The sequence below is a fragment of the Clarias gariepinus genome, chromosome 26 (assembly GCF_024256425.1).
Source record: "Clarias gariepinus isolate MV-2021 ecotype Netherlands chromosome 26, CGAR_prim_01v2, whole genome shotgun sequence".
Classification (NCBI taxonomy): Eukaryota; Metazoa; Chordata; class Actinopteri; order Siluriformes; family Clariidae; genus Clarias; species Clarias gariepinus.
Window position 1 is genome coordinate 10,474,850 of NC_071125.1, and position 16,985 is coordinate 10,491,834.

General features: G+C 41.2%; 1 protein-coding gene across 1 annotated transcript in view; it reads right to left on the reverse strand.

Annotated features, from left to right (window-relative positions):
* Positions 1 to 1,313: 1,313 nt before the first annotated feature.
* rpgrip1 (RPGR interacting protein 1) overlaps positions 1,314 to 16,985 on the reverse strand; it is a 28,642-nt gene continuing 12,970 nt past the window's right edge. The window contains exons 13-20 of the mRNA XM_053487398.1: positions 16,259 to 16,425; positions 7,006 to 7,194; positions 6,833 to 6,899; positions 6,632 to 6,726; positions 6,190 to 6,379; positions 4,749 to 4,833; positions 1,753 to 1,880; positions 1,314 to 1,663 (exon numbers count right to left, since the gene is read on the reverse strand). Coding sequence (XP_053343373.1) covers positions 1,563 to 1,663; positions 1,753 to 1,880; positions 4,749 to 4,833; positions 6,190 to 6,379; positions 6,632 to 6,726; positions 6,833 to 6,899; positions 7,006 to 7,194; positions 16,259 to 16,425 — 1,022 coding nt within the window. The 3' untranslated portion in view covers positions 1,314 to 1,562. The remainder of the gene's footprint in view (positions 1,664 to 1,752; positions 1,881 to 4,748; positions 4,834 to 6,189; positions 6,380 to 6,631; positions 6,727 to 6,832; positions 6,900 to 7,005; positions 7,195 to 16,258; positions 16,426 to 16,985) is intronic.

Genomic DNA, 16,985 nt, shown 5'->3' on the forward strand with positions numbered 1-16,985 from the left:
ACTATATATTTTACATATGATATGTACATGATACTTTCTACAATGTATAACATACAAAATAACATTTTACCAGGTCAAAGTCAGGTTACAAATAAGATATCACTTTGCTATAAATAAGGTAGGAAAAAAGTAAAACCTGTAGGAATGATTTTCTTTGTTCTGGCACCCAGATGGTAGAATAAACTTTGCCTTGATGTCCAAACAGTTAAGTCACTGTCTTCAAATGATACTTAAATGTGACCCAGAAAAATTCTCACTTTACTTTTTACTTTTTTTTTAAAGAAATTTGTTGGAACAATTCTTTGTATCTAATAATACTATTGTAAAGTATTTATTTAATGTATGAGATGTACATGTTAGGTACTGAAAGTTGAAATTCTGACATATCACCTAATATTCATCTTTTCATCTCCAATTCATTTGTCTCCAGTGTAAAGCAAAATTACATGAACCTTTACTGCCAAAATACTTTTAGATTGTACTGTAAACATACAGTATAATTAGTCAGGTGCCCACATACTTTTGGCAGATATTGGTGCACCTGCTATAATCTCATCTAATTTAATAAAACTGGAGGGCATAGCTCCACTTTAAAAACAAACAAACATTTATCTGACATTTTAACCTTTACTCTTACTTTACTGTTGTTCGGTTAGTCCTTGTCACCCGTGAAAGTGCATTGTTGCCAGTTATTGGCATTTCATGTCTTTTGTTTTCAGATTTTAAAGACACAAAACCGCTAGTCCTCAGATGACAGTCCAATAACTAAAATATGAAAACCTTTCTAACTGAGCAAAAAAATTACTCAGCAGAAATATAAAGCATTGGACAATCAGAATTTTGTTGGCTTAAACTTTTACATTTAAAGAATATTTGCCAGTGCATCCAGATGCTTTGCAAAGCACTTTCTCATGTGTAACTGCCTACATGTACAGTAACAAAAACTTGTATACCTAATTGCCATTTCCTGGGTCACAAGGTTACATCTACCTCTACAATTATATTACACTGTGGGCTTAATGAGGTGTGCATAGACTGTGTGAGACTAAGAGTGTTGGGCTCTGGCCTAAAACCTGGGCCCCCGGGATGATGGTTTTGGAACCAACTGGAAGCACTCAAGGAAAAGTCCCAGGTAAAATAGATTTATTAGTAAAAAGGTAACAAAATATCCACAACGAAACACAGTTAACTAAGGTTCTTCTCAGCTTAAGGAATTAATAATAGAAACAAAAGGGACTGTTGAGAAAAACAAAACCTTCAGAACTAAAGCTAAGGGGAACACCAAGAAGCCTGTAGACCAACTGCAGGAGAAACAGACGTCTGACAAAGAGATGGTTAATTTTTCCTTTGGAAGCTTTTTATGTTTAAAATAGCTCTAAAATTGACCTTTAAAATGTGTATAAACAACCTCTTATTGATATTATACTCAAGGAATATATTTTAGTATTTTCTGATAAACTAGTCAAAATCTTGGATAACTGTGTTTTGATTTAATGGTCTGTCTTTTCCTCTTCTTATTACGCTGGGTTTTGTGCCTATGTCCTTCTCTTCTTCCACTCTTCCTAATTGGAATAGTCAGAGGGGATTCCTGTTAAAGCTTTTGGAGCCTCTAATGACACTCTCAGCCTCCCCACCACCTCTTGGTCACCATCCAGCCTGATAACTGAGAGAGAGAGAAAAAAAAGCTTAGAAAAATTAAAATATGAGAATAATGCAGTCATACACTAAATATCATTCTAAAAGGTCACTTACTATCAATTTGGCATTCAGTTGCATCATTCCCTGTAAGAAGTAGTTCCTGCAACTCCAAGTGGGCGTATCCAACATCCACACATTCTTCTTCGTCATTCAACGGCTCACTGACCACAGTGAACTTTAACCTAATTAATCAGTAAAAAAACAAAAAGAGAGTTTACTGGAGACGATTTTCAGGGGAATATCTCGGGTGGGAAGGTCATGCATCTCAGGGCAACCTCGAGGACTGGATGTTCATTTTGGTCTAACCATTTGATTGGGGGTGAAATCCTGAGGACTGGCTGGGAGTAGCCCCGATTAGCTTACTAAAGGCCTTCCAGAATTAGGAGGTGAACTGTAGGCCCCCATCCGAGACAATGTCCTTTGGGAGGCCATGGAGATTAAAGACATGGACGATCATTAGTTCGGCAGTCTCCTTGGTGGATGGGAGTCTTGGCAGGGGGACGAAGTGAGGCGGCTTTCAAAAACCTATCCACCACAGTCATGATGCAGATGCCATGGACCACGGAGCCCAGGACCACGGGCGGTGTGTGAAAGCCAGGGCCCTGAGGACACCGTCTGGTGTCTCATGCGTCCCATAAAGTTGGAGACGTCCTCCTTGTGTGTGAGCCAACAAAACTGCTGCTGGGTTTGCACCAGGGTGTGGGCCGCAGTGGGATGAATAGACGTTTAGGGGGAACATTGCTAGGCTCTGGCTAGTGGGTCAGGGCTTGCTTAACCTTGGTCTTGATGTTGAGTTCTGCGGCGGCGAACAGGGAGGGAGAAGGCAGAATTGTGTCATCGGCGTGCCCTACCCCCTGTGCTGGTGGCATCATCCACCATGGAGAACTGGCGTGATGGGTTTCATCTTGAGAGGGCCAATATAGAACCCAAGGAACATGGTGGACATGGTGTTGAACTCGCATTTCTCTGCTTTGATGAACAGTTGTCCATCAGTCTCTGCAGCACCTGGCAAACGTGGTGTTGGTGTTCTACCAGGTCCTGAGAGTAGATCAAAATGTAATCTAGGTAAACAAACATTGAGTTGAGGAAGTCCCTAAAAATATCGTTAATAAGGGCCTGAAAGATTGCGGGGGCATTAGACAGGCCAGAACGTCTTCCATTCAACTCCCTGCCAAATGCTGGAGATATATGCGTTATGCAAATCAAGCTTGGTTCCCTGGAGAAGTTCAAAGGCGGTTGCCATTAACGGGAGATGGTATCGGTTCTTAGCTGTAATGTCATTCATTACTTTTTTGCCCATGAAGGAGAACCTGCTGGGGAGAAAGAAGAGCGAATGATCCCCGCCCATAGAGACTTCATAATGTATTGGTTCATCGCCTCACGTTCATTGGGTGACAGAGAGTACAGGCAGCCCTAGGGTGGTCTGGTGCCCAGGAGCAGGTCAATGGTGCAGTTGTATGGGTGGTGGGTAGGGGGGGCAGAGAGATGGCGCGAGGCTTACTGAAGACCTACTTGAGGTCATGGTACTCTGAGAGAATGTGGGTGAGGTCTGGTGGTTTCTCTGTGGTGGCAGGACTGAGGCATGACGTGGTGGCAGCTCGTAAGTGGGTCATGTAACATGATGGGCTCCAGAAAGAAATCGTGTTCCTGGCCCAGTCAATCTGCAGGTTGTGGCGAATTAACCATGGCAGTCCCAGGACAGTCACAGTTCCAGTCCTAGGCCTGCACCAGATGGGTCAAGGAACAAAGGAAGCTGGCTGCATTGGTCTGGAAGCCTTTTTAGAGTCACGCCCTCTAGTGCTCCCAGATGAACTACAGGGTGCCTCCTTTTACTGGACAGTTTAAAAGTATGTGAGCTGATTTCCTGCAGTAAAAACAGGCCCCTTTCACTCTGCGTCGCCGTCTTTCCTCTGGGGAGATGCAGGTTCTGTCCAGTTGCATGGGTTCGTCTTGGGGATCGGCTCAAGGTGGCGTTCACGGAGGGGAGGTTGGAGGGAGAGACCTGGGTGGAGAAGTCTGGGTCGGGCCATGAAGACGGAGGTGTGAAATCACTTGGCCGGCCAGATTCATAAGCTCTTAAAGTGACGAGAGAAGTTCTCGGAAGAATAGCGCATCTTTGAGCGCCTCCGTCAGGCCTTCAAGGAACACATCACACAGGACTTGGTTGTTCCATTCACTGGAAAGACCCAGGGTGTAGCCAAGTGTGAGCCTTGTCTGAGCCTTGTCCAGCCTCCCTGCCGTGACATGAGCTGTCAAACACCTTCCTCATCTTCTTGGTCGCAGGCATCCCAGAGTGTGGTGCTCCTTTCCCGAGCTTCTCCGGTGAGGAGCGTGATGACGTACGCCACCTTGGAGCGTTCATTGGTAAATGTGAAGGATTGAAGCTCGAAGATCATCGAGCACTGAGAGAGGAAGGAGTGGAGGTACTTGGATCTCCTTCGTAGGGGGCGTGTTGGGGGGGTGGGTGTAAGTCTTGTGGCTCTTGTTGCACGTTGGAAGTCCCAACTTATGCTGGAGAGATTCTGAGACTTTGGAGCTGGGTCGTGAGGCGCTCAGAGCAGGGTGCCCTGACTCTCCAGCGCTCCAGAGTCAAATAATAAAATGGGAGCCGTAATCAAAAGGGAAAGCAGGATTTCAATAACCGGGAGATCAAAGAGCGAAGGTGTCAGATCCGAAAATGTGAAATGAAAAGCCGAAAACCAAAAGAGAAAAAATGCAAGCTCATACTGAAAGAACAAATGAGTGAGGCGAACAAATCCGAATTGTGAGACTGAAAGTTAAAAAACTTCTGAACTTGGCAACGTGAGCATAAAGAAAAAGAATCGCAAGAAAATTGAGGTACAATACACAATAATCCAACGATTTAAACAGCGCATGCTTAAATGCTGGAGTGATCATCACAGAATAGAAGTCAGGTGCGCAGATGGGGCAGAACACGGGTGGGGGAAAGGGCACATGACTGGCTAGAGAGAACAAACGCACATGGGGAGGTCGACAGAGTGGGAAAAAGTGGCAGACAGAACGTGAATCATGACACAATGTCTGCTTACCTTCCATATTTAGGATCAGTACTTTCCAGTATAGTATAGAGGTACTGCCTCAAAGGAGCTGCCTCCATGGAGTCAACATGTATGACTAAGTTAAAAAGAGAGATTGATGAAGATGAATTTGAGGGAGAAAAGATAAAGAATTACAATGATTTGCTGTGATCTGAAGATAGATCTTGCATTAGCACTGATAATGGAGATGCTTGCAAAACACCTTTGCCAGGTACAAATCATCTATGCCCTCTAACTTTAAATACAGTATGTGAGGCTGGTGCTACTGCTTGTACTCAAAAATATTATGCTTGCCCTGCACTCTGTCCTCAATAGTGTAGTTAAAGGTTTGATGTAGAAGGGTGGTTTGTGCCAGAAGACATGACCACATCACCCTTATGCCATGCACAATGCATTGGCTCCCATTCAAATTTTTATATTGACTGTAGACTATTAACATATAAAACATTTAATCATCTTATGCCATAGTTCCTGAGTCAACTGTTGGCATTTTATGATCCACCACACCTATTTTGATCTATTATTTTTAAAAGGTGCTGACTTTTTGTTGGTATGTTGTATAATAAAGAGTTCAGCAGGGTTCAGAACATTTTCTTACAAATGCTTATAGTAATGTTATAGCTACTAATTAGTGCTCAGGACTCTGACACAGCCTGTAAGTTCAAGTCTGGGCTGAACAATAATTTTTTTACTTAGGTTTGTTGACTGTAAAGTAACTGGTTGCTTTACTTAACAGGGCACCCTCATGTTTGTTTCTCCTTCTGGTTTTCTCTTTACGTTAAGATGTTATAGCCAATCCTGCATCTGCCTTCACTCTAAACAAAATATACATTAACTACTGAACATAGCATAGGAACTTCTGATTTACCATTGATCCTGCCTCCTAATATCTTCCGGATGTGCCTGATCCTTTCTGATGACCTACTTCTGGTTAAATTTATCATCATATGGAGATTTTGTTGAGGATGCCCCCATGTGGTCTTGTGACAGATATACGCACAGTAGCTGACTACTGAGGAGAGTTTTACTTAGAAACCATGTAAATGGTTCATCAGTGAACAGGTGATAACATGAATAAAAGCGGATGTTATGTTAACTTGTGTATAAGTGCACTTTTGTCACACATAGTCAAAGATGCTATTTATATATGGATGCTTTATCCATCATAACCTAAATGAGGATAGATTCCATTTTCTGTCTTGTTTTCTACAGTAAGTTTCTTCCACATTTTTCTTGCGACTGTTGCATTTGGCTGGATTATTAGAGATAAAATATATATATATATATATATATATATATATATATATATATATATATATATATATATATGAAACATTTTTTCTATCTAAAGCTGCTTTGTGACAATATACAGTATATATATTGTTAAAGCACCACATAAATAAAATGCAATTGTGTTTGCAATCAACCATACCTCTGCTGAAATTGAAATGTATTTCTTCCCCTTCTTTTGGTTTTTGCAGAGACATTGGGGTTTCTGTGGTTTCCATGGGGATGCCTAAAAGGCGGTACTCCACATAAACCTGCTGCACAGATTGGTCTAAAGCAACACTTGAAGATGGGTCTAACAAAAGTGATAAGATCTCAACTTTAAGACTGTAGCCCTGAAAAAAAGATCAAAATTTAGGTCTGACTAAATTAATTCTTTTAAACAAAATTTCCAGAAAAGCTGTTGTTGAACATTTTAACATTTAATACTCTATAAGACATTTATTTAAAATATTGCCATAAATAATATGGCAAACTACAGATGAACTGCACAGAGGATGTGATTTTTTGATAATATTTAAAAATAACCTATTCGTAATGCTACTGTATATTAATGGATTTAAAATACACTGAACAATTCTCAGTACCTCTTTAATGAGTCTTTGGGGCTTTGGAATGATAACATCACTATCACTGGTTGTGATGGATTCCATCGACTTTAGAACTTTACTGTCCAGTTGATCTAGTCAGGTACAGTTATATTATAAATAAATATATTATATTTATTTGATGTGCAAAAAAGAAAAGATACAATAATTTAACCAATATAGAAAAATATGATTGTTTACCTTGCAAACGAATAGGCTGGGATTCTTCTTCTCCCTTTTTCTTTTTGTTTTCTTCTTCCATTGCTTTCTAAGAAATTAATCAATGAGAAAAAGTGGAATACAGTGATTTACGATAGCTAACTAGTGTGGATGATGTGCAGGTGATGAAAAAGAAAGGTATTTTAAAATTGTACCTTCAAATTGTGCCTTGATCTCATTTGCTTGCTGCTAGACTTGTTCAGTTTTTGGCTGGATGATCTTGTATGACAGGTTTGGTTGTAAATTGGAAACTGTGTCCATTTAGCTCCTAGTTCTTTTGGAGGCGATTCAGTTGCAATAAACTGGGGTTGTTGTAATCTTGCATGTAGACTGGAAGGTTTTGGCTAAAACAAGAGATTTTGTAGTAACATTTACACGAGGAGTTTGGTATTCATAAAAATCCTGTACAACAAGTAGGTATAATTAAAACATGTTCATATATTAGGGCTGTTCATATATTAGGGATGGGGAAATTAATGCATTAATGGTTGCAATATATTGGGATTGTTTAAAAATATTTGGAAAACTTCACCTATAAATTGGTGAAGCCTTTTTTCATCTTAGAATATTGCCAAACTTAGGAGAATCTTATCCGTATCTGATGCAGAAAAGCTAGTTCATGCATTCATGACCTTCAGACTAGACTATTGTAATGCGTTACTAAGTGGTTATTCTGTATCCTCATTAAACAAGCTTCAGTTAGTCCAAAATGCAGCAGCCAGGGTTCTCACTAGATCCAGAAAATACGATCATATAACCCCAATATTATCATCCCTGCACTGGCTACCTGTTCAGTTTAGAATTAATTACAAAATAGTATTACTTACATACAAGGCTTTAAATGGTTTAGCTCCCACATACCTAACCAGTCTTCTGATACGCTATAATCCACCACGCTCCTTAAGATCACAAAACTCTGGACTTCTGGTAATTCCCAGAATTTCAAAATCTACAAAAGGGGGTAGGGCTTTTTCATATTTAGCGCCTTTAACACACTTCCAGACAGTGTTCGGGGCTCAGACACTCAAGACACATTTCTTTAATCTGGCTTACGCGTAACTCATCCCATAACTTCATACTCCAGTACACCTATCCTGAATGGCAACTACACTACTGTAATTCTCTCCTTCTGTTCTCTATTTTTCTACCCATCCCGAGGCATCTGGAGATTGTGCCAGCTTCAGTAGACAAAGGCCAACCCTGCGAGGATCCTGAGGCATCCAGAGAAAGACCAGCTCCAGCTGGATTCTGCTTTATGAAGGTTGGAGCTACACATGCTGCTCCTGAGCAAAACCCTTTGCACCTACTGACTCCCTGTGCTGAACTGGACTTCATGTTAATTTAAAGAACTTTTGTTATATTGAACTTTCACCTGCATGACACACATGATGTTATCTCATTTCTATCACCCAAATGTGGATGGGTTCCCTGAATAAGTCTGGTTCCTCTCAAGGTTTCTTCCTATAGCCATCTCAGGGAGTTTTTTCTTGCCACTGTCGCCGTCACCCTTGGCTTGCTCATCAGAGACATTTCATTCATTATTCATTCATTCATCTCATTATTACCTAGACACATTTTTCTCACACATACACACTTCATATAATATATATATAATATATATATATATATTTTTTTTCTTCATTTTTGTAAAGCTGCTTTGAGACAATGACCATTGTTAAAAGCACTATATATATAAAATTGAATTGAATTGAATTAAATTGAAACAATATGACACCCATTCTTGGGAGGGGTTCCAACATCTATGGCAAAGCTGCATTATGGAAAAAAAGTCTATAGTAGAAACCCCAGCTATGTTTAATGCTAAAAGTAAGAGAAAGATCAAAAGGCAATTGGAGCAATTAAAAAAAGGCCCATCATTTGATGAGTCCAGATTTACCCTACTTCAAAACATCTGAATATTGCCTGCTGTATCTAAAGTTGCTTCAGTTGGACAGGGGCACTGCAGGAGATTCTGAGCCCCTTGAAAGCCTAATAAAATGGGCCCTCACTTGTAAATTGACACCCGTTCATAGGGGTGGTTCCAACATCTATGCCTTGACTTTTTAACTGGCATACAGTAGCAATTTCAGGTGGCCCACAGTCCCTCAAGAGCGCTTGGAATCATCCTTACTTACCTCCAGGCTAAGCAAAGATATTTGGAGATAAAATGAAGTCAGTTGACTACCCATGTGTAATGAATGACCAGGTTATTCCATCAATAGATTTTATTTTCGGTGTTATACATATTTTAAGATTCAAATTTTAAAAGAGTGGTTCTGAGAGCATAATTTTAGGAATCATTTCTAATAAGAGAAATAATTTTCACACATGCCCACAAATTGCATGCCATAATCAAAAATAAAGGCGAACAAAATTTTACTTGTACTTTTAGTTTTTTTAGTTTGTACATCTACAAGTCTTAAAAAAACACATTAAACAAATAAAAATATAGAATGTTTTGTTTGAACCGAACCCTTTTTAAAATGATCAAAAATACTGGAACATTTCTTTTTGCTCAGGTATATGACTCATTTATGGCTCTGACTGCCTTTTCTTAAATTGTGCCTTGGGTTTCACCTGCAAAGTTTCATTTGGGGTTAAAAAAGATGTACCGCAAAGTTACTTCCAACTGTCATCTCCCCCGCTTGCTCATTGGGGACAAACTGGTAATTATAATTTATGCATATTTTCCACATTTTTTGAACTGAATAAAGAGTTTTTGTCTAATTTGTATATAGTGCAATATACTGACATGATCATTACCTTGTTTTCTCTTCTGCTTTAAATCTAGTAATAACCACTATTATGTTCCACAAACATTGCTGTTTGTTATTCCAGCACTGGATCTCAGGGCGGAGCCCTACGTTGACGCTGCGCAAGCACCGAAGCAACCTACAGCTACGTGCGGCGTCCGCCGGCGAAGTGATCTGCAGCTACGCCTTCCTTCCTACAACGGCTCCATTGAACCCCGCGCATTCCTCGCCCAAGTAGAGCTAGCCGCCGACTTCGCGGGCTGGTCCTCGGCGTAAACAGTCGTCTGGGTAGCTCACACGCTCCAGGCGCTGGAAGAACTCTGGACCGATGAACGGAAGGACTGGGCAAAGCTGCGGGAGTCGCTCCACTTCGCGCGGGTGACCGTAAGGAGGCCGCGTGCAAGGAGCTGGCGGTCCGCGAGCTGCGCGCTTCCGAGCCACTGGGGGCATTCACCACAGATTTAAGATGTCTCACGCACCGGGGCTATCCGGACTTCGAGCACGACAAGCGGGAAGAGCTAGCTCATCGCGCATTTGTCCGGGGACTCCGACCGCCGCAGCTCAGGGAGCACATCAGGTTAGCGGCACCAGCTTCCCCTTCCGAGGTGCTGAACCTAGCCGGGGACAGGGCTACCCGTCGCGGCTAGGCAACGAGCAAGTCTCAGAGGTTACGCGGCGATGCCGAGGCACAGGACCTCGAGACTACCGTTGCAACGTCCTCAGGCCTGAGGGACAGCGTACTCCAGCAGCCGCTAAACTAGCGCCGGGGGGCGCTAAGGGGAAGTCGCCTCCCAAAACGGTTCTTCCTCCCCCAACTGCTGGATTCAACTTCCGTTCGGGACATGTAGGACATCGCGCTGGGATTTACGTCAACTGTGTGCTGGACGGCGTCTTACTACGCGTGCTCGTGGACACCTGCTCCACTGTTTCGCTGCTGCGCTCTGAATTACTGGGGCAAAGCAAGCGTGTTTGCAGACGGCCTGATCCCGCCTTCAACATCCGCTCTGTTACTGGGGGCTACGTGAAGGTACGGGCATGTCGCACGGTGCGAGTCCAAATAGGTGAGCTGGCTTATTCTCATGACTTCTTTGTGGGGAACATTGAGGATAAGTGCATTTTGGGGTTGGACCTCTTAGAAAAGTGGGGTGCGGTGTTGAATTTAAATGATGAAACACTGCGTGGAAACTTTGGGTTAGCCAGGTTGCTAGTGCCCAAACCACAGTCGGATGTGTTGGTAGCACACACCCGGGGGGCGGAACTTCCAGTAGTAGACCGAGCGGGAAACCTACACGTTAACGCCGGCGCTTTATCCCGACGGCCTGGCAGCAAAGCGCGCCATCGGTACTGCAAGCGAGTTAAGCACCGTTGCGATGTAGAACCCTCGACTCCGAACATTCTTCCCGTGCAGTCCTCCAGGCTCTCCCGCGGTGATCAGTGAGAGCGGGTATGGGTGTGTTCCTCTAGGAGGAAGAGGTGGCTCTCGGCCAAGCTTATATCCCACTGGGTGGGCCCCTGTACGGTAATTGCTCGGCTCTCTGATGTCATCTACCGGGTGCGGTTGGCGGGGCGGACACAAGTTGTGCTCCACCGTCTTGCACCTTACCAGCCGCACGCTGGCGAAACATCGAACTCTGTGGAGGCCGGACCGCCTCAGGACAATGTTCACGCTCATCCCTCCCCCGCCAAAGGACTCCGGCGCTCGCAACGCCAGCGCAGACCGCCTTCACGCCTCCGAGACGGAGTTCATCATGGTGACCGGGGACGGTCACAGCTCGGGTGGGGGCAGTGTGGCGTGGGTGGGGCGGCGGCTGACGACCAGCATGCCTTGCGGGGGTTACTATGTGTTCACCCTGTTGGGGAAGGGTGTTTGGGGTAGTGGGTTCGGCCATGTTGTGTGTGTGTGGGGGTGTGATCTGTTGAATGTGCTCCGGTTTATGCTTAGGCTAAATTGGATGTGGTTCTCGTGTGAATGTGCTGCTCATGTTATACATGCTGCGTGTAAAATAAAGTACTCCCAGCCATTGCATTGGGCAGCAAGTAAGCTCACTCGTCTTTTCAACATCCTTTTCGGCGGTAAAATGCTACAATATGGTTAATTTATTATATACTGTAATCATTAACCAGGAGCTTCTTAACTGTTTCTTTGTTTTAATAACAAAATATTTCAGCTTTTTCCTCTTCCTCATTTATTTGCTGTTGTTATCAGTTGCTGTGGTTTTTCCCTTCCCCTTTCAGTGCTACAGCTTTTATTTTTATTTTAATGCAGAAAATGGAGAACAGCCACACTGACATGGCAAGTTTTGTCAAGTGACGAAATTGTGCTATATTGTGTTTAAATACTCCACCTTGTGTAGACTGGTTATAAGGTGTAGGTTAGTTGTCTAAAATTTACCCTAAGTATGGCAACAACAGGTATCATGTGTGAGGAAAAATGTAACCTAGCAAACAGATGTGAGTTACAGTAAACTGAGTAACTTAAGTAGTGAAAGTGGCTGTTTACAGGAAACAGAAACAAAAACCTTTTAAATTTCTCAGCATGAAGAAAAGAAACCTAAAGAAAAAATGAGCCAGGTGAACATATGACCAAAAAAAAAAAGCATTTAAGAGTGATGCCTTCATTGCAGACCATTTACATTGTTTGTCAGCGTAATGCCAGCAGTAGTAGTGGACAGAGGTGTCAAGTAACGAAGTACAAATACTTTGTTACCTTACTTAAGTAGAAATCTTGGGCATCTAAACTTTACTGGAGTAATTATTTTTCAGCCAATTTTTTACTTCTACTCCTTACATTTTCACGCAATTATCTGTACTTTTTACTCATTAAATTTAAAAAATAGTCTCGTTACTCCTATTTTATTTCAGACAAACAAACAAAAAAACATCCGGATAAATCGCGCCATCCGGATTGAGCAAATTTGATTGTGGTTGGATGAGAAGTATAAACACACCATTCCGACACCCTGTTGGTTGGTACGCAATCAATCGCACCTGCACATGGTGTCACGTCTCCAGCAAACACGTTTGAATAAAATAGCATTTTCGGTTGATAACGTTGTAATAAGTAGACGAAGATGTCTGTGATAGAGACTCAAGATTCGAGCAAAATGTCACAACCAAGCACCAGCGAGGAGGTTGGTAGCCAGGAAGACCAGCCAACAACAAGGGTAATTGTTACGAAGCCTGCCCTGGGTACACAAATTTTCTTGTATGTTGCCCTCACAGATTCCTGCAGCTAAGCTTGGATGTATATTTACATTCCAATAAAGGTTACTGATGACTTGCCTCTGAAGTTTAAATTTTTGCACTATTAAAATACTTATGGGCAACTAGTTTTTATATCTTCTTCTTCATGAAACATGTTAATGCTTAGTAGTACACATACAGTATATGGTTCTTTAAGGTATTTGCATTGTACTAAAATGCATTCTACAGTATCCCTATGTCCCTAAATCACTATGGCCGTTAAAAAATACAACAAAAAAACAACAACACAGTTTTCTTTTTTTTATGAGGTGTTAGTGCAGTATATAGGCCTGTGGCACAGCCTAAGCTTTTATCCTTAATGCTTGTCCCCCCCTTACGTTACTTTTACTTTTATACTTTAAGTAGTTTTGAAACCAGTACTTTTACACTTTTACTTGAGTAAAAAGCTTGAGTTGATACTTCAACTTCTAAAGAAGTCTTTTTAAACCCTAGTATCTATACTTCTACTCAAGTAATGAATGTGAATACTTTTGACACGACTGGTAGTGGATTGTATAGTAGTGGAGTGCTGATAAACAGGAGATTGTGAGAAGTGACGGCAGGAGAGACTGCTTTTACCGTGGTAACCCCAACCACATTGGGAACCACATAATTCACAGTTTCCCCAAATACTTACAGTCCCAGGATGCACTCAGCTTCATACAGGGCACATGCTCACTGTGGTAAGTCCATGTCCTTCTCCCACTAACCTTATACCTTGTCTAATAAAATAAAACATCCAGGAGTTGTTTCTGTGTTGTAACCATTGGTTGATTCTGGAGCAGCAGGCAATTTTATTGACCAGGACACTTCAAAAAATCTGAATATCACCACAGAGCCATTATCCTTTCCTGTTAAATTGTTTGCCATTGCTGGGTAAGTCATCTGTCTGGATTGGGATTTAAATGGATCAAAATAAGGGATGTCACAACCTGGCCTATGCCAAAAACTGGCAGAGATTTCTTGTCTTTCTTCATTTTTTTGGCTACTTTATAAAAAGCTTCAGCTCCATTGCACATCCATTCAAATCACTCTAAAAAGTGGGAAGAAAAAGCATCACTTGAAACCCCACAGCAGCTGGAACCTCCCTCAAACTAAAAAGCACATTTACTACTGCTGGCAACATACCTACTGTAAACTCCACCCCATTGCATTCTTTTCTTGTAAACTATTCTTTTCTTGTAAACTAACCCTAGAGGAATTAAGACACTAGCTCGAGGGGGTTAAATATCCTTTAACAATATATATTGACCATAAGAATGTGCAATAACTCAGGTCCACACAGGAACTAAAACCTTTCAAAGGCTGGTTATGCATTCCTATACAGATTCCATCTTATTACTGTATCTCATTTTGGCCATGTTAGAAAAAACCTGAGATATTTCACTAAACTGCTTCTATGACTCCCCCCAAGAACCAGAAACTCATCCTTTCTGCAGACACAATATTATGGAACATATTAAAGAAAATCACACTTGATCTCTGTCACAGCAGGTCTTAATAGGAAATTTATACCCACTGACCATTGTGCAAAACTCACTTGGGCACACACAGAAGCAGCTTGTGTAATCCAAATAGCAACGATGTAAAAAGCAGAAGATCAGAAGAAAATCAGGTATTATGGGAGAACAGGAGAGAACCGAGTACTGAGCCTTGCAGGACACCAGTGGAGTGTCTGTGTGGAGCAGATGTGAATCCCTTCCATGTTACCTTGGACCATATGACTGATCTTCTTACATATGAATTTAAACCATTGCCATACTGTGCCACAGATTTCAAGGTTTGCAAAAATAGACAGGAGAATCTTGTGGCTTACCATGTCAAATGCTGCTATGAGGGCCAGGAGGATGGGGACACTCATTAGCACATAAAACAGCTAAATAACTACAGTAGCAGACAAATAAACATTGCAGTGAGACCACAAAGTATCAAATAGGTTTCCTAGTCTGGCTAGCCACTGGACACTGGACTTCCCAAATCCGCCACAGTGGTACTGTTGGGGAACTACTTTTTTCCAGCAAACACCACAGCCCACAAACTTGGTAAGTGAGAATTACAGTACAACACTCAACATACTGGTACATGGTCATGTTCACCAAAATTTTGATTGAGCACACCTGTTGCCCATTACCCACACGCAATATTAGCAGCTTCTATAGCTTGTGGCACTGTGAAGTAATATTTTGCATGCTCCTGTCTGAATTTACCAAGACTTTGAATAGTGTCTTGATATTCTGATTTTGACCAGACATGTTTCCTGATCCTAATTTTTACCTTTTGCCTTTTACCCTGTTACTGTTGTTTTCACCTTGCCTGATCCTGCATGCTTTTTTACTTTGCCACTGGAATACTGTATTGGACTTGTCTGCCTGGTATTTATTAAAAAAATCCCCTTAATATTTGCACTTGCATCATTCTCAACATTCTCTACAATCCCTAACAATCAAGTATAAACCTGTCAAAGACCTTTCATGGGGGTGTTTGACTCATGGGTGTGTCTCGTCTCCATTCATGAGGAGGACAAAACAGAGCCTGTTTGTTAATATCTTAAGTTTTAGTTTTTCTGGTGTATTGCACTTTCCCATAAATGTCCTGCTTGATATTAGGGCCTGCAATTGCACGGAAGCCTTGGCTAGGTAAATAGTAGGACTCTTTGCTGGCTCTTTGCTGTCATCAATTATATACACCCAAAGACTGTTTAACTTGAGTTACAGTATTCAATTATATCAGCTATAACAGCTAATGGGTAGATGGTACAGTCTAAAATACACAGAGACTGTACAACTTATTGCAGTAGGAGTGGAATTTGGGAGTAGATCACACAGGCAATGTATTAAATAGGCATTAGGACGAAGACCATGCCAGCATGCTTAGTGTTCCAGTACCACCACCAACTCATTGCATAAGCCTCCGCCATACTCGTATAATTCCTGCATCAGTAATGAAAGAACCACGTTTTAAAGTTGTATTAATTTAATTTGCTTTAATTTGTACTAAACGTACTATTGCTAACTTACAACTGATTTTCCGTTTCGAATTTTCATGGATCACCATTTTTGACATAGAAACCACTAGCTGCTCCCTGGAATATTGTCGCAACTATGGAACAGTTGGATAGCACTTTTAACTCATAGCAACACCTTAATCACAGTACTGTTTAACTTCATCCTTCTAGTATTAAAATAGTGAATTAAAAAGCATTTATACACTGCATGAAACAAAAACATTTCACTAAAATCCAATAAACCAAACTTATCTTTGATTATGTAATGCATCTTCTGTGGCATTTTTTCAACAACTTTAAGCAACATGACAACATTTATTTTAATTTAGAATTAAATGAATCTTTGCCTTCTGAAGCACAGTAAGATTTTTACAACCATGTGATACATATTCTGAAAATTGTATTTACCTCAAGCTGTGTGTGGCTCCAGTATGTGGCTCTGTCTGCGGGCAATTGTTCAGTCATGCTGGTCATCATTTCATCTGTGATTCTATCTGTGCGAATATTTTTTGGATTCACTTCAGAGAACAGACGGATGCAGAATTCCAGGACCCCTATTATTTCCCCTTTCGAGCCTATAGAGTTTATTTAAAAAAAAAAAAAGCAGTGCTACTTAAAGCAAAAGAGTAAATCAAGTTAATGCAGAGTCAGAGTATCATATTAATAAAACATTAACTAGAACATCTACTGGCATGCTTTTTTAAAATTGTTCACAGAAATTAGGGGTGTGGGGAAAATGTTTTTTTTTACTGAAAGCACTAAAATGCTACGTCATTTTTAATCATACTCATAAGTGTAATACATTGTTTGAATCTGTAAAGGGTCTACTTTAATTTGTGTTTGGCATTATCTGCCAAACATTGTGCTTTTGTAAAATAAAGAAAATAAACAGGGTGCGGTTTTAGCCGTCTCAATCACCGTGAATATACTTGAGACACAGACATGAGAAATATATGCATAGAAAGCTTAAAGCGTCTACTTTTCAATGAAGCATGTCAAATTGAAAACAAGTATTCTCAGTTTAAGTAATTTGTATGAAACCAAGGAGAGGTTTTTTTTTTGTTTGTTTGTTTCACTCCACTTCATCATCTAATAATGACTTGAGACAGGTCACACCAACACGCTCACAAGATAA